At 31.8% G+C, this 27,866-nt stretch overlaps 1 protein-coding gene and 1 non-coding gene across 2 annotated transcripts; one reads left to right on the plus strand and one right to left on the minus strand.

The window, feature by feature from the left end:
- On the plus strand, window positions 1-27,866 carry LOC118190435 (uncharacterized). Its single transcript, XM_035361144.2, has 2 exons — window positions 1-157; window positions 24,948-27,866. Exons 1-2 carry the CDS (start codon window positions 146-148, stop codon window positions 26,850-26,852), a joined length of 1,917 nt encoding a protein of 638 aa, XP_035217035.2. The 5' UTR covers window positions 1-145; the 3' UTR covers window positions 26,853-27,866.
- Window positions 18,895-18,986, minus strand: TRNAI-UAU (transfer RNA isoleucine (anticodon UAU)). The gene is given in 2 exon segments: window positions 18,895-18,930; window positions 18,949-18,986. It is a non-coding gene; the product is annotated as a tRNA-Ile (tRNA).

Here is a 27,866-nt window from a genome sequence, read left to right on the forward strand (position 1 = left end):
GTTGCTCTTCCAGGTCATCTTCCACGTGACGTCACACGTCGGAGGCGGAAGAAACGGATTTGCTTTTTTAACTTGTTTTCAGTTTTAGTAAAGCACAAATCTGGTCTGAGTTCAGTTACTGGAGGATGCTTCCAAAGGAATTAATATGATGCTAGTGGTGAGTATTTTCCCTTAGCTAATCAGTGATTTGAATGGATTGTTATAATATCCCACTCTTTTTTCCTTTGATTCTCCTAATTACTGCAAATCTACCCAAATAGCGCTCATTGGCACAGTTATATAAAAGTATTGTAAGCGCCTATTTAACGTAAATATTCCTCAGTTATCTGTAATTAATATTTTATGCATAGTTTTGCAATTTATCCCGATTTCATTCTTTACAGTTAAAATTATTAGCATTTATATGAAAATGAAACCATGCTTTGATAGATTTAAAAATTCTGCATTTTCCCTGTAATGTAAGATATTCGTACATTTTTGAAGGTGATCATGAGGGGGAAAAGAGTTTGCACAAAAACGCAGTTTCAGGTTGAAGAACTTCATGTGCAAACTTCTAGAAGAAAGATGGTTAAAATATTTCAGAATTTTGAGGAAAATTCAATAATTTTCTTTTCGTTTAATACACGAAATTTGATCTTTTACAGAGGAAAACTGTTCAAAATTCTGATGATGTGAATTATAGTAATAGAGTTGTAAAAAGTATAACTATTAATTATAGCGTAAGGAATATAGCTATTTTATTTTCTTTATCAATATGAGTGTAGTACTGAAATTATCACAGGTAAAAGTAGATAAGAAATTCTGTGTTTTATTATATGTTGATTAAAAAAACTAATAGCTTAGTTATAAAAATTTTATAAGTAAAGTTTATTGAATTATTTTCTTCCAATATTGCTCCTCTATTAAACACTTAGATAATAAATAACATTGTAAATACTAAAATATTACATATATAACATCAAGTGCTTCATATATCAAACTAGAAAGTAAGTGATAAATTATCCTAATATATTTTATAATGCTAATCAGTGCATATAAAACAGACACTATATTCAAAGAAGCAATTTAAAAGGGAAAATTATTTGCTTATACTCCAGCGTATAAGCTAATACGTAGTAAATTTTATTACTCTTAATTTATTCGGACTTTGCTTTATGTTATTTGCATTACGTGTCTTAATAAGGGCTTTAATTTGATTATCTTCCTTCCTGTTATTGTAATGAACACGTAGTTTGATTTACTGCGGGGTAAAAGGGTTAAAAAGTTTGCTACACTGACAGACGTAAGCAATATATTTATAGGAAATATAAATTTGAATTATAAAACAGCGTAAAGCGGATAAAGGGACCTTTATTAAAATAACAATAACTTAGTTATAGACTATTTTACTAAACCATTTCCCATTAAATTTAGTCAAGGCTTTTGCTTCCAGAATTTCCAGCTGCAAAATTCGCGTTACTTTACCTTACCTAACGTTTATTTTCAATAGCTGAGGGTTTGATTGAATATTTGATTGTTGCAAAGCACACTAGAGCTATCTCTCTGCCTAGTGATGGCTTGGTTGAGAATTATCTAAAAGAAACCGATTCCTATTCAGATTACACTTCGCCATAAAAACGTCTATGCAGTCAGCCAGTTCGTCGGAATTCAATGCTGGATCGAATTATAACTGTCATCTGCTTATCTACTGGTAGAGCCTTCAATGGAGAAAGGAATTCACTCCATAGGATTTCTATATATTGTAAAATTGAATTAGTATTCGTGAGACTAGGGTCCACTAGCGGCCAAATAGTAAATTTATTTGACACTGTAGTAGTTCGCAAATTGAAATCTTGGAGAACAAGCTAACTACATGGGGTTTTTATGGTTTTTCCATAAGACATTTCTTCCGTTAAGCAGGTAAGCCTTGTGTATTTTAGCCTCCTTCAAATAATCCATTCCAATTCATAATACTAGAATGTCCTTTATCAGACAATCCTTGCGAGTATTGCTTTAAGTATTAAATTTTACTTCAATTGTTCATTCCAGCTAAAATAATTTACTTTAATTTTAATAATTAAACTATTACTTTAAAATAGGATTAGAGGTTTCTTTTGCTGTACATTATCTAAAATGTAATTTAAGAAACTGCATTGTTTAGAACTTTTTCGAATGAATTGTGGAATCTTTTAATTTTTGCTTCCAGTTTATTATTAACTTATTCTTTATGTCTTTAGAAAAAGATTTTCTAAAATGATAAAATATATTAAGACACAAAACTGCATGAAGCTTACAAAAAATTCCTTGTTTAAAATATTCACCCAGGAAGTGCTTAACGCAATGGAATATCAGAAATGTACTTTCACTAAGATGCATATTCTTCTTCTCATGAATAATTCTGAGTGTTGGTAATTTCCTCGTGACTGCGAAAAAAAAATGTTTTTTTTTTTAATCCGTATGAAAAGTTTCTAAGCTGCTTAAGCCTTTTCATGCAATCATCACTTTGTAGTACAGATAAGTTAAACAGTCATTTGGAAAACTACAGAAACTTATATCATTACAATGTAAAAGTTGTTTCTATGAACTATACAAACCGTACAAAAAGACAAGAGTGTTGAGAAAATTCCTTAAAACCCCGAAAATATATAAAACTAGATTAGAAAATAATGTTTATTCAAATTTTTATTTATTTATATTCGCACAACATTAAAAGCTTCAACCGCAATCTAGAAACGATTCGGGGCCCTGTAATGGAACGATTCCGAGGCTCTTTAATTAATGTTTAAAATGTAAAGAGTAGTTTTTTAAATGTTCGATCTGAAGGCCTGTTTTCTGGACTATAAATCTGAATCATGATTTACAAGACAGAACGTCCTTTCTCAAAATTGCCGTGAATATTGAATTTCAAGATATCAGAAGCACAACAGTCCATATGAGAAACGTCCGGGGACTTTGTAGGAGTACGTTGAAAATGTGAATATGCAACACTTGTATCAGTCTTCACTTTGGAAGGAATGCACTAGTATTTTTCGCAGCATGAACATTTGCTTTTTTTTTTTTTTTTTTTTTTTTTTGTGTGTGTGTGTGTGTGTGTGTGTGATAAGGTTCCACTCTCTTACACTGAGACGAAGAAATGGACGTTGAATTGATTTTTAATAATTTTCTCCACTCTTCCTATTTTTAATTTCTCAATGAAAGATAATTCTATGACAAATACAAACCGCTTACTGAAACTTTCTTTGCATTGATGCAACCAGCTCTCTAAATTTTTCGTTTCGTTTTCTATAATAAATAGACTTTTCTTGGTTACAGTCCCTTAGGTAATCCCAGGATTTATCAAGAGTCACAATGTATTTTCATTTACCTCCTGTTGAACAGTTTTCATACAGGGTTCTACAAATTGTTCTGAACTGAAGCTTAAGTTGTTAATCTTGTCTTATTATTTTGTTTATTGCTTGTTTACATGTGACATTTTGAAAGCAAAATAAATTTAAAAGTAGCAGAGGATATTTCTCATTTAAAATAATAAGATACTGCCAAAAAAAATTCATTTCAAACATTTCCTTTCTTTTTAATTCTTTATCAAAAGCCTTCTAAAAATATGTATTTCAGATATTTGGGCTTATATTTGTGGGGTTCCGCCCTTTTATCTAACATTTAAATGAGTATGGAGGAACCTCGTGAACAGCTAAGCGAATAATTGCTTAAGTTCAGTAACAGAGGGGAGTAACAGCTTAGAGAGACGTGGCCAAAAGGCAAACGCGCGCTAGTCAGAAACTCCGAGGCTGTCTCTCGAAGTCAGTGGAACTTAAATACTACTTTTACTCATTTGCATTAATCGCGATTCTTAAAACACATTCCGGTAGGAAATTGTGAACTAATATTAAAGGAGCGTTAACTTAAAATAACTGTTAAAATCAGGATAAATCTTACATATTGAGCAAGATAACATACAAAAATGCCTTTCTTCCAATCTTATTGGCAAGTTTCTGTTTCAAGAAAGACATGATGTTATTGAAATTATTACTTTTAGCAAATTGATGCTGAGTTCTTCAACCTATTTCTAACGAGAGCAAGACCTTATGTGTTGGCCTTGTGCAACATGAAAATAGTTTTATCTTCGTATCTTTTATGGGGCATTTACCTATATTATTTCTGTTACGATTATGTTTTGGGTCATTTATTGGAAATGCTGAAATTTTCTTTATCGGGAAAAGTTCTAGAAACCTAAAAGAAAATGTATTAAAAGTCAACACAATATTGTCAAAGGTTACTTCAAAAACTGCGGAAGACGTTCATAAAATATTACTACTCGTTTTATTTACTAAAATAATATGTTAAGTTATAGATTTCCAATAGCAAATTCCTTAAAATGAGGTGCAGAGTTTCATGAAGATTTTCAGGGAGAATGTGGGGAAGTTTCTATTAATATAAAATTAACTTTTTATACTATCCATAAGGAATAAAATTTCTGCTTACCAAATACTCAGTAGGCTCTAATTAGTTAAGAAACAAGAACTTCGGTTTTCCTATACTCTAAACTTTCAATTCGAGAACCATTTTGCAGATACTAGTCATTTACCCGTGCCTGCTACCAGCTTAATATTAAACTAATTTAAAACAATTTTATGCAGCAGCGATATAACAGAATTTTTGGGGTAAGGAAGATAATTGCTCCATCTTAAATAAAGCAGCATTAGTTATTAAAATTATCAAGATTTTCGTGTTTTGATGAAAATTTAAGATTTAACTTATATCTATTAATGTGATACCTAAAAATATCCGGTAATTTAACAGAAAAAATGCAAAAGCGTTGCATTTTATTATTTTATTTATAAATAAATATTTTAATTGCATTTTTATTTTAAGGGGGCGATAAAAATGTTATATAGTTTTTGCAGAGCCCGTCTCACTCTCCGTGTCGATAATTTATTAACAAGAGCGTGGGGTGCCCACGATAAATTTAAAAACGATTTAAACATACGACAATGCAATTAAATAAACAGAAAATTAAAAAAGATAATGCATCATACATTTTACATTATTAATGAATGCTATGAAATTAATTTGTCATTAAATTAATCGATTACGTTATTTAGCTATACCACGCTTTTATTATTAACGATGTAAAATTGTAGGTGAATAGAATTATTATTCCGATTAAAGTATATGATAAATAATGTTCCTTTTTTTAGCAATGCGTTACTTATCATACCGATTAAACAAAAGTAAGAAAATTATGAAATAAAGAAAAACAGCTGAACTTCATTTAAAGAATGAAGGAATCGCTTTTAATATTCTGTTTCGCAAATTGGATGTCATAACAATGTTGCCGCGAGCATTTTACTTGAAGCTAAAATAAAAAAATCTGATGTGTACACCACATGACTTCCTTGCACGGAATATTAAGTTATACGCATTTTTTCTTGCATTTCATTTAAACTTATTGGATTGAATTAAATCTACTTCGCCGACAGCGCATAAACTACAATAGAATAAATGCATTCTTTAAAATTTAGTCTGTTTTTCTACCATAGCGACACTCTGGCGCTAGATTCACTTAACAGTATTATATTGCGTTCATATTATAACTCAGAATGCACAAAATTTATATCATTTAAAGAATTATCTTATCGTTGCCACATGTTCTATTCAAATACTATAATAAAGCTAGAACGATGTATAAAAAAATTAAGCAAACAAAACAAAAAAGAAACAGTTTTTCACAGACGATTGAGTATTTCTCAGTCAATTAATTCAGTTCTCACTTCGCGACAAGGCAAAAATACATAAAAGCTCAAAATATCTGTATTAAAAATTACTAATTATTTAAAATTAAAATATTAAAAATTAAGTAAATCTTAAACAATTATTTTCTCTAAAAAATTCCAGAAAGGATTAAGCATGATTTAATTCGCAATAATAAATAAAGGCGTCATCTTTGTTGTTGCGAAGCTAAGTTTCTCTAGATGGCCAACAAATCCACTATTCCGCTGTTTCAAATGTAAACAAGCAATGGCCGCCATCAAAAAAAATATTAGGCTTAGCGGCACTTAAACAACTTTAAAATTGTTGATAATTCTAAAAATACTGCATACAGATTTACTAAAGGCATAAAAACCTCAACCGGAAGATAAGAACAACATAATTCAATCATTTTTAAAGCAAAAAATGTACAATTTACAAACATATAAGAGTAAAGAAACTGAGATCACTGAGCCGGGTAACAGAGTGGATATATATATAAATATATTTATATACGTTTGGCTCCGCCGATTGCAACCAAAATACAAGGTGCACATCTACATGTTATAGCAGTCCTATATACAAAATTTCAACGTTCTGAGGCTACTCGTTTTTGAGTTATGCGAGATACGTACGTACGTACATACGTTCGTAGAGACGCCACGAAAAATTCTGTTCAGAGTTCATTTTAAACCAGTTTTATAATTTTTTGGAGGGAAAGAGTCTTTTATTCTGGCCTTACGTACAGATATCAGGCAAATACATCGTTAAATTGCATTCGAAACGGTCAAAATGGATATTTTCTTAGAAATATGCTGCCTGAAACTTTTCACGATTACAATACTTCCTTTTTACTTCGTACAAGGAAGTAAAAAAGAACTTTGAAAAGTCTCTTAAAATTACATTTTACATTTCTTTGAAATAAAAAAATATGTTAAAAGTACAAGGCAATAAAAGCTTAATATTTACTGACTATTATAAAACATTTGTTATTAAAATTCAAACGATCATAGCTATGCGGAAAATAATATGTAGAATGAATTACAAATTGGTTTTAAAAGAATTAGTTGTAATAATGTTCTAAATTAAATCCTACAGAATTTAAAAAAAACAGTTTTGAAGGTTAATTATGCTTTAAATGTCATTTCCCCCTATAATGGATTTGAGTTTTTTTAAAGTTCATTTTTCTAATATCTGAATAAAATTTTTTTGTCATGTATTTAAGCAGATTAAGGTTTACTGTATAATATTTTCTTGTCAAAATATTAGCTATATACTATAAGAGAAAATTACACATGATAAACTGAAAAGTTAGAAACAGTTGTAAATAGTTCTGTATTGCAATGTAATTTAACACTTTATATTTTGTAATGCATAATAGATTTATGAAATATTTCATCATATGAGATATTTCATATATTTTATCATCAATAAATGTATTCTTTATGAATTTTATGAATACCTCTTTCACATTTGATGCGGAAAGGAAAAAAGTAAAAAGAGCTAAAATTAATTAATGAAACCTACTGACATTACCGTTTCTTTATTTTTGGTAAAGTCTTTAAATTTGAAGACATCAAAATATTTCTGAAGAAAATATGTAAAGCTAAATGTTCAACAAAATCAGAAATTTTAATTTTTTAACGGAAATGAAAGGGGAGAAAAGTAGGACCATTTTGCGAAATGACAGTTACGTAAAATAACAAAATATGTATTTTTTAGTCCAAAGGGATTTGAATCCCGAAGGACTATTAGTTTCATTTTGGCATTTTGCGTCGGACTCATAAATGTCGGTTCACTTTTCAAACTGTTGCCACAAAATGTTAAAGTCCTGCATTATATTTGAAGAAATTAAATAATGAAAAATCTGCATAAATGTATGTATATTTCTCGTATTGTGATAAAACAACGGTACATAGAGTCATCGAATTTTGAATAACGTAATCCTCCAACGAATATGAGCATGTGGAAGACCAAATTTGAAATTTAAAATTTGTTTTATGATCGATTTCCTATTTTTTAAAACTTTGACGAATTTTTGATTAACAAACTCAAGGATTTCAAAGCGAGCAATGGCAACGTTGTGCAGAAAAAACATTTTTATCTCCAGCGCGTGAGTCTCTGTATCGGAAATTCTAAAGATATGCTCGTTTTAAAACTATTTTGCGATATTGCTGTTGCACTGGATCTTATCTCCAGCGCGTGAGTCTCTGTATCGGAAATTCTAAAGATATGCTCGTTTTAAAACTATTTTGCGATATTGCTGTTGCACTGGATCTTATGGTTTAAGTGCGAGGAACATGATATTTAATAAAGAAAGGTAACACACAAAATGTTAAAAAACGCCCCTTTGGACGTAATTTAAAATCTGAAACATTTCAGATTTTGTTTCTTTTTAAGAAATTTTACCGACCTCATATCTGATACAGTTTTATCGACTCGCAGTTTTTTTTTTAAATTTAATTATACATTTTTAAAGCTAGGTAAAAACAAAATAATTTCGTCAGTATTATCAGTTACCTATCAGTTAAAAAGCTTTCTGTGCTGAACAATGCCGAACTGAATTTCACTTTCTTAAACAATTATTTATAGCACAAAGCCCGGTATTTAATTATTTTGATTAAATGGTACTAAATTATTAAATTATGATAGTAAATTATTTTTTAATTAATTAATTGCACTTAGGATTCAGAATGTTGCAGTTTTAATTTTTTATATGACTAAGTTGCAAAATTATTTTGAATCATCTGAAATTTTTTACATTTATAATGAAGGTTTCAATAATTTCACTTTATTTTCTTTAAATTAGTTTTGATTCTAAAAACTTTTTCGTAACGATTTTTTAATAAAATGAAAAACATCATTCAACTATTATAACTAATATAGTTTAAATTCAATTTATTCTTATGAAATAATATAGTTTAACTTTATTCTATAAAGAATGTAAAAATTAATAATTAAATTTTATAATTGTTTTTTTAAATGTTTCCATCAACAAGGGAATTTGGCATTTCATCAAAACAATTGTAATTCCTAAACCTCTACTAACTAACGCAAAATTAATCTGTCAGTATATTTTGTAATCCTAACTATTTACTCGTTCTTATTGACTTTTTTTGTTAATTTTATCGCTCGAAAATCAGGAGGGGAAAAATTATGGGGATAATTTAATTTCCGAAGAATGCAGTTACAGTAAGAACAAAACAAATGAAAAGTAGTCATAGACAAGTTATAGGTAAATATCACAATATCATTTCTTTGAAAGAAACCTACATTTTAAGAAGAATTCATTGTAATAGTAATACTACAGTACCTAATAAGATATTCTCATTTCTACTTTCCCATTCCATAGGCCTCAAATCCTGCATAAATAGTTAGAGAAAGTCAATATATATGCAGACTCAGAGAAATCGTGGACTGATTATCAGTTCGTGTTTGCTTCACTGTGATGGATCAGTTCTCATATTAGGCTGGCATAAAGTTCAACAGCTAGAAAGGAACAATTCGGCGTGACCTTCCTAGATAATTTGTGAGGATTTGCCTTTATTAATAAGACGAAAATAATCATTAAGTGGACGAATCTATTTTAAAATTTAATTTATGTCTTTCTCTGAATGCTCCGAAAAAATATAAACGAAATTTTTTAAAATTTTCAGAACAGGACGCTAGGGAAAATGTACGTGAGGAAATAAGGTATCTCATAAAATCTAATTTTTTTTAGACCTCCGAAATCTTTGAATACTACCAGTGCATCTATTATGAAACAATCATATTAATAAACTTGTAGATGTTTACCAGCATCTGCTCTCGGTTAATATGTGACTATATTCATAATTTCCTTTATCTCAATAATAATGACTTTCTGGCTTGCATTCATTGTAATGTATGACACAATACATTGCAATATTCCTTCCTATAAGCTATGGCTATGGAGAATGCTTGATATTACTTCGATTGGCAGTTAGCCCACGTTGTTCACAGTGCCTATCGTGCGTAATATCGAATCAAAGTTAAGATACTCTTATTATTACTTTGTTTCTTTTAGCGTGCAATGTTGGTCAGCTTCACGTATTAGGTATTTTTGATACTCTGGACTTTGTTAGTGATAAAATATTGAAACAACAGATGAGCTAGGCCATTCGGAGAATGTCTGATGGGAAACTGTCTAAATCTGAAACAGAATATATATTCTAGTGTTTGAATTTGATGTCTGTTTAAATTAATGTAAAATACTAGTGCGAAACATACTACAACATCATTCATACGAAACCATTTAATATTTCTTTCTTGTTGTAACATTCAAAATTTCAGTCGCATATTCAAATATTACTTACTTTGTTTCATGATATGAGTAATTTGAGAAACTATTAGGATTCCCATTCATACAACCTACTTACTGCAGTCTGAGACGCAGTTTTCTCATGCAGGATTGCTGAATGGAATATATCCAAAATAATAAAATTATACTTGGGGAATAGTTTGTTGTGCACTGATCTGTCACGTCGAGCTCTTCCCAGAATCAATCCTCTCTGAAAATTATTAGTATCTCTGAGAACACAATTAAATAATCACTGATAGTTTATGTTTGCTAACGGGATTGCCTCCACAGGAGACTAGAATCTTTTGAATCTATATGTAGTCACGTGTGCAAAATCGAGACAATTTGCCAGTTATGTCTATTTTTACGAAAAGTATTGAACCAAAGGTACTAATTATGCAAACGTAATGTCGAATACGCAAGCGTATACGTGCGTAGCTTTGGAACTGTGATTATAAAGGGGATATAAGCACAAGAGATATTGTCGTTGATTTATGTGGTCGTGCTCCTTCACGATATTCGGCATGTTTCTCGTAAGAGTTGGGTAAATTTTAAAAGGTATCAGGTAAAATGAGTAGCCACGAACACATGGATGACGCAAAGCGATGAAAAATTGTCGGTAGACTGGAAGCAGGCCAATCACAAGCGCAGTTGGTTACAGAGTTCAATGTAAGGCTCAGTATCGTCTGAAATTTGTAGAAACAGCTTCAGAACACTGGATCTATATCGAGAAAAAATGGGCAAGCTCGACAAAGATCCAAAACGATGAATGAGGATCGTTATTTGACACTTTCCAGGGCCTCGCAGAAGACTGCTATAGTTCTACAACTTTTACGTGAGCTGTATGTTACCATTGAAAGTTTCACAGTCTGCGGTTGCCCTGAGGCTTCATGAGATAGGGCTGTATGCTGGAAGACCTGCTGTTTACGTGTCCCATTCCCTGCAGCACACACGATAGTGATTTTAACGGGGTGCAGACAACATTCGCTTTGAATCAGACTTCACTGGAGTACCGCGCGTTTTGCAGATGAGATGATTCAGCTTAGACACTGATTCTTGACATACCTGCATGTGAAGAGAGCATGGAACACTATACCATTCCCCCTCATCAGAGGAAAGGATCATTACAGTGGCGGAATTGTATTGGTTTGAGCTGGTATTTGGTGCTGGACGGCCACACAACTCTGAATGCGTTTGTCAAAGGCTCCCTGATTGCTACGCGGTATAGAGAAGAGATCTTATAGTATTCGACATTTTAAGGACAGTGTTGGACTTGCGTTCCTGTTAATAGACGGTAACGCTCGTCCACATAGTGCTCAGCTACTCGAAGATTAAATGGAAAGTGAGGATTTTCGCCGCATGGATTGGCCAGCAAGATTTCCTGAACTTAAGCTTAAAAAGCATGTGTAGGATGCTCCTGGGAAAACAATTTCATCTTGTTATTCCCCTCCAAAAACCATTCCGGAGTTGACAGCTGCCTTGAATTAGGAATGGGGTTGGCTTCCACAGGGACTCCTTAGTTTCCTCCTGTCTAGTAAGCCATCAATTCTCTACCTGTCTAGCAGTGAAAGGGGAATATACCCCGTATTAGATTAATTTTATATTTGGATATCACGGAGCGGATTTCAGACTTCCGTGCACTATAATCAGTTGCGCACAAAATGACTTTTGAACGACTCATCTCTTTTTCTGTTATAAATAAATATTCATACCAATTGAACTATAATTTGTCCATTAGCTTTTACGACATAATGTGCAAATTCTCTTAATTTTCCCCCCAAATGTTTATATGTCTGGTTTGTGTTTCTATAGAGGGTTCTAGTTTGAGCTTCTGTTCTCAAGTGCTTCCGATGCTTCACATTTGGGCAAGCGCTAACTGGTATCAGCTCACTGACACACAAGAGCAAGGGTAGTTGACGTAAATAAGCTCAGTAACAATGGTGACACGGTAAAAGATTATGCTGCATTAAAGTATGTTATTGCTGTTAGAGCACATTAAGAAGACAAGCTTTAACAAAGAAAAAAATCCATCTTTGAGACAACAATGTAGATTACAGAAGGTTCTTACGTAAAGGAGCTTCTTGACAGATGTAAACGTTTGAACAACTTTCTCGATTACAGAAGATAAACATGGATTATGGTTGAACGGTTTTATGTCAGTAACATCGTATCACGGAGTGAGGTTGATTATTTTCTGTATGTCCACAATCCCATCAACTATGCTCATATAAACTCATAGAAACAACAAGAATGAGAATAAACTTTGAAAATAATTCTTGATGTATATATATTAATTCAAATTCTTTACAATATATGCATAATTTATTTACTTTGGAAAATTTTCGTCCAAGCATGCTGCATAGGAAATAATCGGTCTGCAGTAACGCTCTGTGATGTGGTTAGCTAAACCAATATTTTTCAGCCGGGTTTCTGAGCGAAGTAATGTATTTAGTAAACCATATATCTAACGAATCTGAAAAAAAATAATGCCCTTTTGGATTAAGAATGTTAACTTGTTAGAACTGCTTTGTAAGATTTCTAGTTTTAGGGAAAATATATAGATACTGGTTGCAAGAAAACAATCTGAGGTTGATATTTGTTATTCTTCACGGTTCAAGTCAACTGACAAGTCAATTCGGTTTTTAAATTCGAGGGAAACTGATTTTCAGTAGTCCGCACTAATTATATAATACAGAAATTTAGGATAAAACGTTCAAACCTTAAACCTATTATAGAGTAAAACTTTAATAATATTAATAGTGGTTTTTAATTTAGGTTAAAGTTAAGTACGAAGGAAAATACGAAAAAGGAACCTGCGCTTCCTGTGCCTACGCAACTGAATAATATTAACCCTTCGAAAACGGGTGTACCTCATAAGGCTACAGCATAAATAGAGCTTTCGAGTCTGATAGTGGTTTATTAAGACATCGTTTTGAAATACGAAAGATTTGCGGGGTTAGGAAACCGATGCTGCCTTGCTTTATTTAAATTTTTCCTTGAGTATAAAAACAGTAATTTTATTCGTACAGCCCAAAATAAGTCATGATTCATTTGAAACAACTGAAAGGTTAAATCGATTGATTTTGTTTATATTTTATTATATTCCAAAAATTTAACGTATTTTGACTATACTTTAATGTACTTAATTATTCTTATTTTTGCAGTGCATTTAGTCATAGAGATAGATAAGAATTTGTTTGTTTGTTGTTGTTGTTGTTGTTACTTACAGCTCACTTGCCTGACGTAGTTAGCATAAGCCCACGAAATTACTCGTGGCAGAGAGCTCAGGACTACGCCTGTCATTCGGCAACAGCCTTGAGCACCAAACAGAGGTAGTTCGGTGTGGGTTCTATCACAGACGAACGGAAAAGCTGTATGAGCGTTTCGTAGTTTCCGTTTATATAACATGGATAAAAGCCGATTTTGCTTAAAGTATTCCACGAAGATCTCATTCCCCTTAGGCAGATAGCTTTCACCTGCTTTTCCGAACCAAAGAAAGAAAACAAAGCTTTGCCTATAAGTTGGTCTAGATACACTGATTAACACAACAATATTCTGTACTCAGTAGAGCATTCACACCGACATTTTTATAATTGAATACGCAATTATTGTACACTGTTGAACTCCAACTGCTGTCATTAAATTATAGCAAATCATAATTAGTATTACAATTTTAAGTATAAGGACTTTCTGATGTCTGAAAATCACTTGTTGTGCTAGAGTAAAAGATGCAGAAAGGTCGCTCGGAAATTGCAGGGGCACAGATATATCACTGCTGATTCGAATTAAGTTTTGTCAAGGAAAACAAAGAATGAGTGTAAAATGTAAAATCTTATAATACTGTAGTAGCATGCGTATGGGTTCGTAATAGATTGAATGCACAATTCTGATGAAAAGTTAATAAAATTTATTCTTGTCACAAGAAGTAAAACAAAGTGCTGAAATGTTTTCTCACAGATATTCGTGCAATATCACAGTAGTTATATTTTAAACTACTGAAACGTTAAATAGAACACAATTCAAAGCGCAGAGAAAGTTAATCCGATCTCACTGCGAATTCCTTACAATCAACAACAAGAACTAAGTAAAAAAGTACAACTTAGTAAACAACTGAACTGAGATGTTTTTCTCCGGCTCTTTAATCCTGCACGAGAACACTCTGGTAAATCTATTTTCTCGAGGTTTCTAGAAAACAAAAGAGTAGAATTACAGATATGGCTAGTACACAATTCCATTTATTCATTTTAAATATAAATTACGAGATATCTATTTATTAAACGCACATGCTCCTGTATTTTTACTTTTTTTGGCGTAGCTTTCTCTTAAACTCATCAGGCGCTGCATTGCACGGGGAAATAAAACAATTTTAATTACAATGCTACTAAAAATAGCTAAAGACAAAATCCGTAACAATGCTTTCTCTTTTCTACTTCCCTGCACGAAGTAAAGGAAGTATTGTAAGCACGAAAAATTCCGGGTATCATATTTCAACGAGAATATCCATTTTGAACATTATCGAATGCGATTTAACGATGTTTTTTCGTGACATCTGTATGTAAGGACAGAATACAGAACTTTGTTTCCCAAACGAATTATAAACTGATTTAAAATGGATTCAGAAGCGATTTTTTTCCGTGCCGTCTGTACGTACGTATGTATGTATGTATCTCGCATAACTCTAAAACGAGTAGTCTCAGAACGTTGAAAATTTGTATATAGGACTGCTATAAAATGTAGTTGTGCACCTCGTTTCTTAATTGCAATCGGCCGCACCAAAAGAAAATATATCTATAGATATATACCCACTCTGTACTCGGCTCAGTGAGTTCAGGATTTTATTAATATATGTTATTAAATTGTGCATATTTGGCTTTTAAAATGATTGTATTATGTTGTTTTATCTTCCGGTTAAGGTTTTTGTGCCTTTAGTAAATTTGTATGCAATATGTTTAGAATTATCAACAATTTTAAAGTTGTCTAAGTGCCGCTAAGCCTTTTTTTTTATGGTGGCCATTGATGTTTACATTTGAAACTTAGCAGAATAGTGAATTAAGTCTTTCTGCACCTTCGGTGTCTTTTTGCTGTGTGGGAACAAAACGAAAATTTCAGTTTTGGGCACCGAAAAATCTGCAATCTCGCCTGCTGGCCGATTTGCTTGTTTTTGCGTAGATTTCAAAGAGAGCAATGGCAAGACTGTGCGGGGAAACAAATATCTCCAACGCGGCGAGAGTCTGTATTGGAAATTCTAAAGGTATGCTCATGTTAAAACTATTTTGCGATATTGCTCTTGAACTGAATTTTATGGTTTAAGTGTGAAGAACGTGATATTTAATAAATAAAGGTAACAGACAATATGTTAAAAAAACGCCCCTTTGGACGTAATATAAAATCTGAAACCTTTCAGGTTTTTTTAATTATTTTTTCTCAGTTTATATTATATCTACCTTTAATTTCTTAACAAGATGACCTGCACATTTTGTTTTCCTTTTTTATCGATAACCTTAAATACCACTTTCTTCGCACAGAAGCCACGTAAAATTTAACAGCAAACTCAGAAAATTTTTAAAAGCAGCTTATGTTTAAAATTCTCGAGACACTATTAAGTGTTGCCCTTCATTTTTTGAAAATTTTCTCAGTTCATCATATCAGTGCTTAGCTTCCTTAATAAGACAACTTACGCAATTTTTTTTTGTCTTTGCACTATTAACATTTTGCCTGTTTAACTGTATTTATTAAACATCATACACAAAATTGAAAGGCAAAATTACGAAATATTTAAAAACCGAGCATCTTTAGCTCTGTCTTTAGTTATTAGAGATTTCAGTGTTGCCTATATACGTACATATATACGTATATACTATATCCCCTATATCATTTCTTTAAAAATAATAACGGCAATAACATTTGGTGGCAACATCGTATTTGTTTTGTCATTCATTTTCTTATACTCGCTGTATTATTTCTTTAAAAATAGTGGCGATATCATTTGGTGATAATATCCTTTTATTTGAGAAATGATACTGTCACAAAGCCGATTCGGAGAAAAAGGTGAGGATCGAGACTAAAAGGCCCTTTTTAATGCTAATAAATAAAAAATTAACAGTCGAAAATTAATTTACAGAGCTTAACAAGTACAAACAATCGATAAAGTATGTAAGAAATCAAATTCCGCTAATTCGAATAATAATTTCTTTGTTTCAGTTGTCAAACATTTAATTTTGTAATAAATAACTTTTTTCGGGATCTGGAAGCTTGTGTAACAAAACTCTGTTAATCTGCAAATGATATTTGCGCGATTTACAATAGAGTATTTTTCTGCTGCAACTAATTTGTAAACTCAGAAACCAGTTTTAATTTCTCTGATCTTTCCACAAACTCAATTATTTCTTAACGAGGGTAAAGAAACAGCGATTGTTTCAAACAAAATCCATCATCTTATTAACATGTACTTCGTTTTATTAATCTGTGAGGCTTATTGCATTTCATTGCATGTGTAACACAATAGATAAAATCTATTTATTGTATCTATTGTGTTACACATGTGCATTTTAAGTATGTTACGAGTTTCCATATTTAAAATGCCTAGCTCGATAGTTTCTGCAACTAAAGCCGTATTCTGTTGTGAAATATGTATTTAATATTATGAGAGTTTTAAAATATAACAGAAATGTCTAGTTTTTCATGTAGTTTATTGTTAAGACGGTAAGCAAAGAATTTTGATAAGCTTTTCGTTTAAGCCAAAGAGGAATATTTATATTATTTAAACTAACATTTACTGAAAAGCATAAACATTTTGGATAATTATGTGGTATGAGATATACCGCTTTTACTTAGTTAATTATTTTTTTAGATGGCGGCCTTAAAATTGGTTGTCGTTTCTTTTAGTAATTTTAGCTCATTTCTTTTAGTAAAAATCAATTAATTAATTTTGTGAAGCTATTTATCACGAAAGTTTTGAGTTTTTTATAAAGCAACTTTGAATGAAAGAATGTTACATGTAATGATGCAATTTTAAAGTTACATAGAGTAAATTTATAACGCTGTAGCTTTTGTTGAAATATTTAACTATTTGATTAACGTTTGTTATTTCTTACAACTGGAACATAAAGTTTATTTCATTTTTCTACGTTGCAGACGCTATCCACTTTACTAATCAGTTACTATCCAGAGGACAATTCGTACCCTGAATTTGTTCACAAAGTGTTACTATGCCCGCTACGCGTATCTTTTAACCATATTCGTGAGATAAGAAGATAACTGTAAGTTCTATCACATAAACAATTAAAAATACTAAAACGAATAAATAATGCATTTTAAATTTTAAATACAGTACAATATAAATAAAAAAAGGATAATTAAATAAATAATTAATTTAGTATACAATATGTAATTGATTTGTCGTCTCTGAGACATTTGTGGTTGAGGTAATGCTGAGGTTAATAATTTTTACATAATTTTACATACAAATCAACGTTTGAATCGCCATCTCAAGATGCATTGATAAGTAAAGGGAAGATTTGTGATGAGGAACCTGTAGGAAAGACGGAAGGAGTTGTTATGTTAGATGGGCCAGCAGCAGCGATTTCTAAAGAGTCTATAGATTCTTGTTATCTTTGGTGGCATCCACTAACCATCTTTAGAAAGTCTATATGAGGACTTATCCTCAGGTCTTATAGAACAACAGACAAATTCCGAGGAAGCGGGTTAGAGAACCTTTTGTTCAATCACATAAAGTTGTACAGACGGCCACTTGGGCTTACATAACACAACACTTTTAGCTTAAATTAAACAAGTAATGCTGAACTTAAAATAAAATGTAATCAAAGTAGCCTAATGGCTCAGAGGATATTTAAACAGGTAGGAAGGCTCTGACTCGTAGAAGCCGGCAGAAACAAACCTAATAACTGGAAGCCCTCAACTCCGTAGAATTCCATCGCTAGTAAGTCAAAGTAACAATGTAGCCTTGAAGGAGGCGTAACGCGCTCTAAAAATCACCACAGATCATAGACCATAATTCGTGTTCAAGGTATTCGACCCTTGCTGGCCTATACCAGTTCCTATATCGTTTCTCTTCTTGGCTTAAAAAAGATGCGAAAAATTCAAATTCCAAACAAGTGGGAAGTCTTTTAGGCATGAGTCTTTGAAGAGTAGGCATAATATAAGTATAACACACATTGTAAGCAATTTTTTTTTTGACTAAAGTAAATCCAAACACACATTGTAGGCAATATTTTGGCAATTATAGGTAAATCTTGCGTAGATAATAATAACTTGAGTACACAGTAAAATAAAAATAAGTGAAGAAAAAATATAATATTTACAAGTACTTGCTGTATTTTTTGTTCGGCTGGGATCGAATCTGCACATCTAGAGTCCTGAGACGGAGCCTTTTTCAGAATCTCTTGGCTGTTGAGCTCTTTTCTTGAAATACGAATTTACCAATCACTATTATGGTGAGTTGTTCGGGGTCTCTTATGAGGTTGTTGAATAGTATAGTTGTAATTACCAATTTGTTTGATGACATCTTGAGTATTATTGTTACCGTTTTTGTAGAATTTACAAAAACGCGTATCTTAAAAATTAAGAGTCGATAGGTTTTATGTTCAAATCATTATGAATAAAAGTGTTTCTTGTAAACCAAGGGCCATTGGTGATAATTCGAAGTGCTTTATTTTGGAATTTGTAAAAGTAATATATTGCTTCTTGCACTAGCTGCAGGTGCTGCGTATAAAAGTTAAGAGAATTCTTTTTGTGTTGAGGTTAAGTTGGGAGTTTCTTCTAAATCATCGTAAATACACATCAGGGCTTTAAAAGCTTTGCCTCTTACATCATATAATATGATAAAATGCAACTTCCCCAGGTGAGGATCGAACTCACAACCTCCGCATTTCTCACATGTACTGTTTTATAAGTACGGCGCGCTAACCTGTTGCGCCACTGGGGACTTATAAGAATCATCTTCCAAATGTTTCGATTAAATAGCACTTCTTTTTCCCTTGAAAATACGCGCGTACTTATGCTACAGTACATGTCAGGAAAGCGTGGGTGAAAAGAAGAGTGGAAGGAAAGTTGCTTTTATTAAAAATTAACTATTAGTCCAAATAAATGAATCTCCACATGTCGTTTTTAAGAAAATAAGTATTTAAACTTGTCTGAACAATTTTTTTTTCATTCGTGAATAAGATTATAGCACTGTATGGCATCATTCAAGAGCAAACCTCTCAGAATTTGAGTTTTAGTTTTCCAAAATAGTGAAGCCTTCTTCAAACTTGGAAAACGCCACTGACATTAAATTTGCATCGAAATTTTTAATTGAGGCAGCCATCTCCTCTGTCCGTTGCTTTTCGAGATGCATCTGATCTGTTGATTGCATTTTTGACAGACAAGTATTGATTGAATTCGCACTGCATCTTCAAAATGTTCAGCTATTCGATTTTTTTTCTTAAGAATTATTCCGCTAGTAGGAAAGATTCATATTATTCGAAAGTGAGACGTTCAACATTATCTCATTACATTTCAGCATTTTCTAACAACTCATTTTATTATAGCAAGTTTCGTTTCAAGTGAAATAGTTTGTCGTCCTTTTGCTCTGCCACAATAGGCGCTTAATTTTTTTCTATTCACCAGCCATTTTTAAATCTATTAATATTCTTTGGAGTTGAAATAAATTTCTGCCTTTGAGAACAAGCTTGTTTCTTAAAGTGGGAAGCGTCTGTATATATTATGTATGAGAAAAAAAAACAGAATAATTTTTTAAAATATAAATCGTCTTTTCTTCTTTATTCTTTATGGAGTTACATTATTTGAAAACAGAAAGCAAGCATAAATTAAGTTTTTATGCTGAAACTCACTCATCTTCTTCTTTACCTTGGCATCTTCTTTACCTTAAGGAGGTCATCCGGTTAAAAGAATAACGGAAGCATCAAAGTGAAAAAAAAATTATAAACCAAATCACGATTTTGCTAGTCAAGCATGCGTAGCTATCGTCGCCACTTTCTTTTCCCGATTATTATATTTGTTATAGCACGAAGCCATCAAAGATAACTCTAAGCGTGACGGATAACCTTAGGGAAAATAACGTATTTTAAGGTTATTTGGGTGAAATAGCAATGATGACCTTGATCCAGGCACAATACTCTGCAAAACAGATATCTTAAAAAGTGAATTTCAGAATTGTTAATATGGCAATCCACATTATCGAGGTTATTCGATTAGGTTCGAATGATTTCTTTGTTTTTAAGGGTTATTTCAGCACTGCTTAAATTTCATCAGAAATATGTTTATGAAATTACGCAATCATTTAAACTGTTCCTGATTTACAGAAATCAGTTTGCAACAGTTTGTTTTATGAATTAAAGTGATTTCGAGATACGCTATTTTTAGAAGGAAGTTGGAAAGAATTCATTGCGTTCCACAGTTTTAGATGTTGAACGGTTTCATTATCAGGCTAAGCGTAAATTCTTTCAGAAACACTTCGATTCTCTGGCTCATACTTTGTTGAATAGCTAAGTTCACCTCTTAAATAAATTTCTGTTATACAAACCAAATAATTATGGAGTTCCAAGGAATAGTACATTTCTAAATGTAAAGCATTCCTATTTGAACACAATAGATATTTTAAAGATGTTTATGTAGTGCATTCTGAGAAATTAACATTTCTTCCTCGAGCATATCTTTCATGTTTATGATGAGAAATGAGTAATTTAAAGCAGTTAGACCGTAAATTCTTTTATATTGTACTGTTGAAACGTGTAACATATTTCCAACATAAAATTTCCTCAAATGCTATATTAAAAAGATATTATAATTAGTTGGTAAATTAATGAAACCATTTTTAATCAGCTTAAAAATATATTTTAATAAATATGAAATATCGCAAATATCATAATGCTAAAAATCCTACTTTTCCTATCTTAATACAATGTCTTACATTAGGCTCAGTTTAAAAAATAAAATGCTTCTATATGTAAAACATCAACAAAAGTCAGGGAAGCTGTTCATATTATGGTTGTGTAGGTCTTTTACGTACAGATTGCAGTATTCACAGCTTGTAGTATCAAAGTAGAAAATCCTCTTAAAATTCTCGCAAGTCAGAAAGATTATTAAAATACTCATTGTGAACTGTAAATAAAGTGCTTAATGCTGATCTTAATCTTCAAAAGGCGGAAAAACGTAATATCCATCGTCTTTCTCCACGACATATCACGGAAAGCAGAACGCGCAGCAGAATTCTCTGTGAGAAACAGTTATTCAGACAAAAATGGCAAAATGTTGCCACAATAGATGAATTTTGGGTATATTTAAGGTATCTGTTTCACTTAAAAGCAATTTTAAGTTGTCCGTTGTGTGCTTGTCTTGAGCGTTAAATTAATCCTTTAACATCCACATCATTGATCCACATCATTTATTAAACGACAGAGCATGTCGTTTAATAAATTATGCTAATTATTAGAATAACATATAGTTATTCTAATAATTAGAATTATTAGAATAACATATAGTTATTCTAATAATTAGCATAATTTATTAAACGACATGCTCTGAGTTTCCCTGCTGTAACTCAATTTTTTATAAGTGCATATATTTTACTCAGTAGAATAAGATTTTCAATATTTCTTCAGGACGATTTTTCTATTTCACAGTTAACAATATTTGCAGGAAACTTAAGAGAAAATGAGGGAAGTATGCTTAATTGTATGAAACGGTCTTAATTTTTTTCTTTTCTTGGGAAAAATGTGCATTAACTTCCATAATCCAAGGTCGTCTTATAGGACAGACGCAAAAAAATTTAGATTGAAATTTTTATAAATTAAAACAATTATAAAATAAAACAAATCATTTACCAATATATTTAAAATTCTGAAAAATCCTCACATTCACCATTTAATAGCCATTCACCACTTAAGCAAATAGCTCCTCAAGTACGTCCTGCCTTTTGTTGACAAGAAGCTCGTCGTGTGAGTTCCATTCTGCACAGTAGAATATGTCATACACTATGGTCAATTTCCGTTTTGTAATCAGTATCCGAAAACAAATGATCCTCAATGTCATCCATAGCATCAGTAATTCAACATTTTTTGAAGGATTTGTTCACTGTTTCAACTTTCACTTCTTTCCATGATTTAATCACGAAATCACAGACCACATCAAGTGATGAAGCTCGCATAGCTCCACCTTTCGTATACGACTTTTCGACACTCATCATCCGGTTATTCCATTGTTCACACGTGTTATCTTTGAATGGCTTTTTAAGAGAGATATCTAAAGGTTGTTGTATCAAAATTAAACCACCTGATATAACAGCAATCGACCTTAGTATTGTTCCGTGCTAAGCGATTTTTAGTGTTCTCAGTTAGGTGACTGCGAAACATATCCCACACTAAGAAAGTATGTTGATTTCGTAGAGCACCTTGTCGTCTCTGGCACACACTTTCTGTTTACACTATTCTCGTCCATCCACTCATTTGCATCAAAATGTACGAAAATGCTTTAAGAGAATTTTATTTTAGGAGTAGTTTTCCTCTTGAAAATGACCATGGATTTTAACTTTGTTCCATCATACATATTAATACTGTTGTAAACCTGTTCGTTTCATGGTCTGTTCTGATTTGAACAGATTTTTACGCTTTTTGTTTCCACCGTTCTATTGTTTATCAAATCGAAGTTTATCGGTGTGTCATCCATATTTCCAATATTGAATAACGAAAAGTTTTATTTTTGAAATCTCGTGACTTTATGATCAAGATTTTGTGGTAATTTCTGCGCAATTTTTGTTTTCTGTCATATTACCAGATTTTTCCTATTATGGAAAGACTGCACCAGCCTGCTGTTGCTTTAAATTCTTTGCATTGTTCTGGACTAGCCCGTGTCTACCTACCTGCATAAGCTCTAATCATTTTTCTTATAACAGCATAACAATTCTTCCTTTATTTTTGTACCCATTCTGCAACGTTATTTTCTAAATCTGGCCAGCAAAATAGCTCCTCCTAGCACAACATTTTTTAAACAGTATCTTCATTCTTTTTCTCAGTCTTTTACCATCTTCTCTGTTATATCGGAAGTCCTTGCTACTGACCAATTGCTCGATTCTTCAGCCTGTTTTATGACTTTGAACTCGAAGTTTGCTTCGTATTTCCTTCTTTTCGTTGGTTTCTTGATTACGGCCACACTTTACAAATTTTATGTTAATTTACACTTATAGTACAAATTGTTTCAACACACGACATAGCTTGCAATGTAACTTGTTAGAGGTACACGTGAATTCGTGATTCTGCATGTGATTCTATAGGTAGTGCTGCCAGATGCAAGGAAATAAGATTTGTTCTGGATGATGATCAGTGATCTAAACTAAATGCGTTGCTAGTTTAAAGATCATCTTGCAGGACAAATATATGCTAAAACTATTACCAAAATTCATGCCTCTTTTTATTTGAAGGGCGTCTTACCTGCGGAAATGCACCGTAAATTTTTTTCTGAATCTCATCTGAGTAAGTAAATAGTAGCAATATATTCTCATTGGGCTTACTTATATCTAGCAGAAATATTTCCTTACAAATACCTTACTTGTTTATGGTATTAAGCGGAGGGGACAAAATACAATGGAAACACCCTTAGCTCATTCTTAAAAACAGTATCTAAGCTTTCAAGTTAAAGGCAATATTCAAAAATAAACTTTAATCGTATGTAATGCGATTGTCCTCATCTTATAGTTTAATTAGAAATATTATTTCAAACCTAGTTTTAGATAATAAGTTTTATTTACAAAGTTACTTGACTAGAAACTTCATTAATAAGATAAGTTAATATTTATATTATCTTTTAATTATATTGCTAAACAGTATGGTGAGATTGGGAAAGATTTCAAAACTTCAGTGAACAACAGACAATAGAATATTCTATAATTTTTAAATCGAGGTTTACATTTTGAAAGTAAATATGAGTTTCTATCTTGAATACTGTTTGCATAAATAATGCTTAATAAATTTAGAAAAGATCACCAATAACTTTACCGGGAAAAAATGGGCTTCAAACCATTAATTTTAGAAATATTTAAACAAAGATCTATGAGAAGAAATAAATAAAAATCTATGAGAACAAGTATGATCTAATTTTAAAAATAATACCTTTTGTGCTTTTCTTTTAGAAAAGAATATTCATTTATTAGTAAAAAACTAAAGATAAAAAATAATTAGCTGTTGCGATCGATTTTGTTTACAAATTTAATTAAGCGAAATTCAACGTATTCAATAACTCTGGGTTAATCGATTACGAAGGAGGCATTGATTATGTGTAACATAACATTAAATCACAATAATGATACAATTCTGCTGCTGGAATACGATATGCGTGTAGATTTATAGGAATTATGACATGACAGCCACGTTTAATCAACAGATTTTTTTTATTGCAAATTGACGACACTTGAACTGGAGGCTAATATATCACATAGACGAGAATAATACTTTTTGAAATAAGAGGACTTGTTAAAATTTTCACGATGCTCTTTTCTCTGCCGTGAACTAACCATCTTAGAGTCACAGGATTCTACTGTAAGACAGAAAAAAGATTATTTTGGCTGAATATTAAAATGCTAAAACTTTGGGATATTTAAATGATTGAATACCTTACAAATAAACAGAAATTTAGGAAACATTTGCACAAAAAAGGTTGAATATTCACTGAGAATTGTTTAATACGTATTTTGTTTTCAAATAAAGTTTCTGACCAAACTGTAGGTTGCTCCCAAATTCTGCTAATTATTATTTAACATAAAAATGCATTAAGATTAAAAAACTTTAATAATATTTAAAATCTTAATATACTTTTATTGATTCATTTTATGTTGTACGTAGATATTTGGTATATTTCGAAATGTTATTCATTTTTCTGTTTTAATATATTACAGCACCCAGTATTACTGGGTTTCCTTTGGTCACTCTTGATTCAAGCATCGAGTGGCCAATCAAGCAGTGGCGAATCCAACAAAGTATATGCTTATTCCTACCATATTCAACATAATGGCACAACAAATTCCAAAGAAATACTAAGGAGCGTTCTTGGCGAAGATCCAGACTTAGGAATTGAACCACCAGAAGGCAGAAGCATTGTCAAGACATTCTCGAGCCCCAGTATTCGCGGCTTCTTCACCAAAGGAGTGCTACCCGCTGGCCCAGTGAATCGTAATTATAACCGCGGCTTTTATAACACAAATTCGGTGCTAGATGGGATTAAAAAAGTTGTTGAGGATAATCTGCAACCTCCCAGTCGCAATATTGCCACAGGTTTATTGCCTCCAATTTCGCCAGACATAGCTCGAGAATTTCCTGGAGACTTCAATGCAAATCATTTGGGAAATACCTTCCAAAATCAAGATGATTTCCCGAAAATACCTCCACCGCCACCACCAGTGATTAACAATAATAATGGAATTTCTAGGGTGCAAACATTTTCTAGAAATACTCCAGAAGGAGGACGAATTGTTGGGCAGCTGGAGACATTTTCATATAATCCACCACCAGTAACAAATACTAATTCTAGGTATCAGGAAAATTCTGAGGGATTCCGCAGGAAGGAGAATGTATTAAATAATAACCAAGAAGTCACTGGACACCGAACACAAACTTATTTCAGACAACAATTTCGAACTGTCACTCCTAATTTAGACAATAACCTACATCAAAACGGAATAGAAAATAGAAATGTGGGACACAATAGTAATAATAATAATAATAATAATAATAATAATAATAATAATAATCAATGGTGGAATGTAATGAGCGTACTTGGTAACAACAACAATAATAATAACGGCAATACTCGTAACACAGCAAACTTTAACCAGCAGATTGATCACAATATTAACCAGATAAGGAATAATTTAAATAATCAAATAACCAGAGAATTCGGAAGTAGAATTAATGCTTTTAACAATCGGCAAAACTTTCAAAATAATCATCCAAATAACAACATTCAAGGAAATTTTATTCCTGGTAATACAGGTTATAGGAATCCAGTCCAAAATATTAACAGCCAGTTGCCTAATAATATTCCTTTTCGTAATCATCAAAATAATGCTAAAACTTTCTTTAACAGTCAAAGAAATAGAGCTAATGCCTTTACTAATCAAAGAATTAACTCATATCCTCAGCCTTCACCAGTAAACAGTGCCTTAAGTAATCACCAAAACACTCAGAATTTTAACAATCAAAGAAATTTCAATGCTGCAAACAACCAGTTTTTAAATGACGACACTGCGAAAAAAGTTTTAAATCTTATTAACGACGTAAGTACTCATTTGAACAATTTAAATAATCAAAATGAGAGACAAGGCGTTAATAACATTGGATTAACTTGGGATGATGACATCACACCTAATGTGAATAATGATTGGAGCAACAGACAACCTCAGTCGAATGGAAGACCATTCTCAAACGCCCATTCAGGACCTTTACCGAATCCAGTTGAACCTAAGCCGGTTGAAGCCCTGAAAACAAAGATTGATGCTCTGATGGCTGGAAGAGGCTTCCAAGTCCCTTCCATTCCAATAAACGATAATCAGGGAGGAAATTACAGAAATGTCAATGGTGGAGGTGTGGAGAAATTTTTCGGGTTTGATAGAGTTATTGAAGGACCTAATTCTTTCAGCAGAAACCAGAGAAGAGGCTATGAAAGGAATGTGCAGATAAATTCTGACACTGGATATCAGAGGTCCAACCAGTGGTCCACTAATACTGTAAGGCGTCTGGATGCAGAAAGCACTAAAGCAAATTTCAGCAAAGACTTCATTGATGTATTCAGAGATGATTTCTGAACCAAATACTTAACTCCTGAATTGTGCAATATGAGAACTATAGTGACAAAAACTTTTTAATAATTTTTAATGTTTCATTTCTGTTTCCTGAGCAGGCAATAGGTAATTCTGATAAAAAGGAAAATATGCATTTTCTTGAGACTATATATATATATATATATAGTATTTATAATTAAAAGTAGAAACTCAGAAGCATTATTAAAAATTCAATGAAGGCTGAAAAATGAAATGATGTGAGTTAATTCAATTTAATCAATAACATATATATGAAAATAATATTTTGTTAATGAAGATAGTCAAGATCTTTGTGAGCATATATGAGTGAATCTTACTATGTCATGTAAAGTAATGAATTTTAAAATTTATACTTTCTAAATAATTTCTATAAGTAAACATAATTAATGGCAAAAAATTGTTTACGTAAATAAATTTTAAATGAATTATTATCACACTATTTTCCTATCATCCCTTTTTGTGAATGTGAGATAAAGAAGTCAATTTTTTCGAAGTAAATACCTAACCGAAATTAATTGTATTTCAATAGCTAAAGATGATTACAAATATTTATAATTTATTAAGTTCTATATTAATAAATATTGTGATGTAATTTGCGTTACTTTAAAGATAATACTGTGTCTGTAATACGGAATAATGAATTTTTAATTGTATAGTAAGACAGAAGTGGAAGTGCAAAACTTTAGAGTCTTTTATGACTAAATACTCAAAAACGAGTTTCTCAAAAGTTATTCTGTAACATTTCTTAAGTTACTGGGGAAAGTTATTGTGACACATGAACCTTTGGTGACGGTTTTTACAAATCAACAAAACCGTAATACACACAGGGTGTTGGTGGATGTTAAATTTGATTTTCTTCTGAATATTGCAACTTCTTAAGACTGCGCTGAAACTATGTTTTCTGTTGTAATTGAAGATATCATTTGAATTGTTGTTGTTGAAGATCGAAATTATCGATCATTTTATTAAATAAAAACTGGTTTTATTGTCTGTTTTAAA

The sequence above is a fragment of the Stegodyphus dumicola genome, chromosome 7, assembly GCF_044657685.1.
Source record: "Stegodyphus dumicola isolate Sdum_Otavi_A_Nest chromosome 7, ASM4465768v1".
NCBI classification, from domain to species: domain Eukaryota; kingdom Metazoa; phylum Arthropoda; class Arachnida; order Araneae; family Eresidae; genus Stegodyphus; species Stegodyphus dumicola.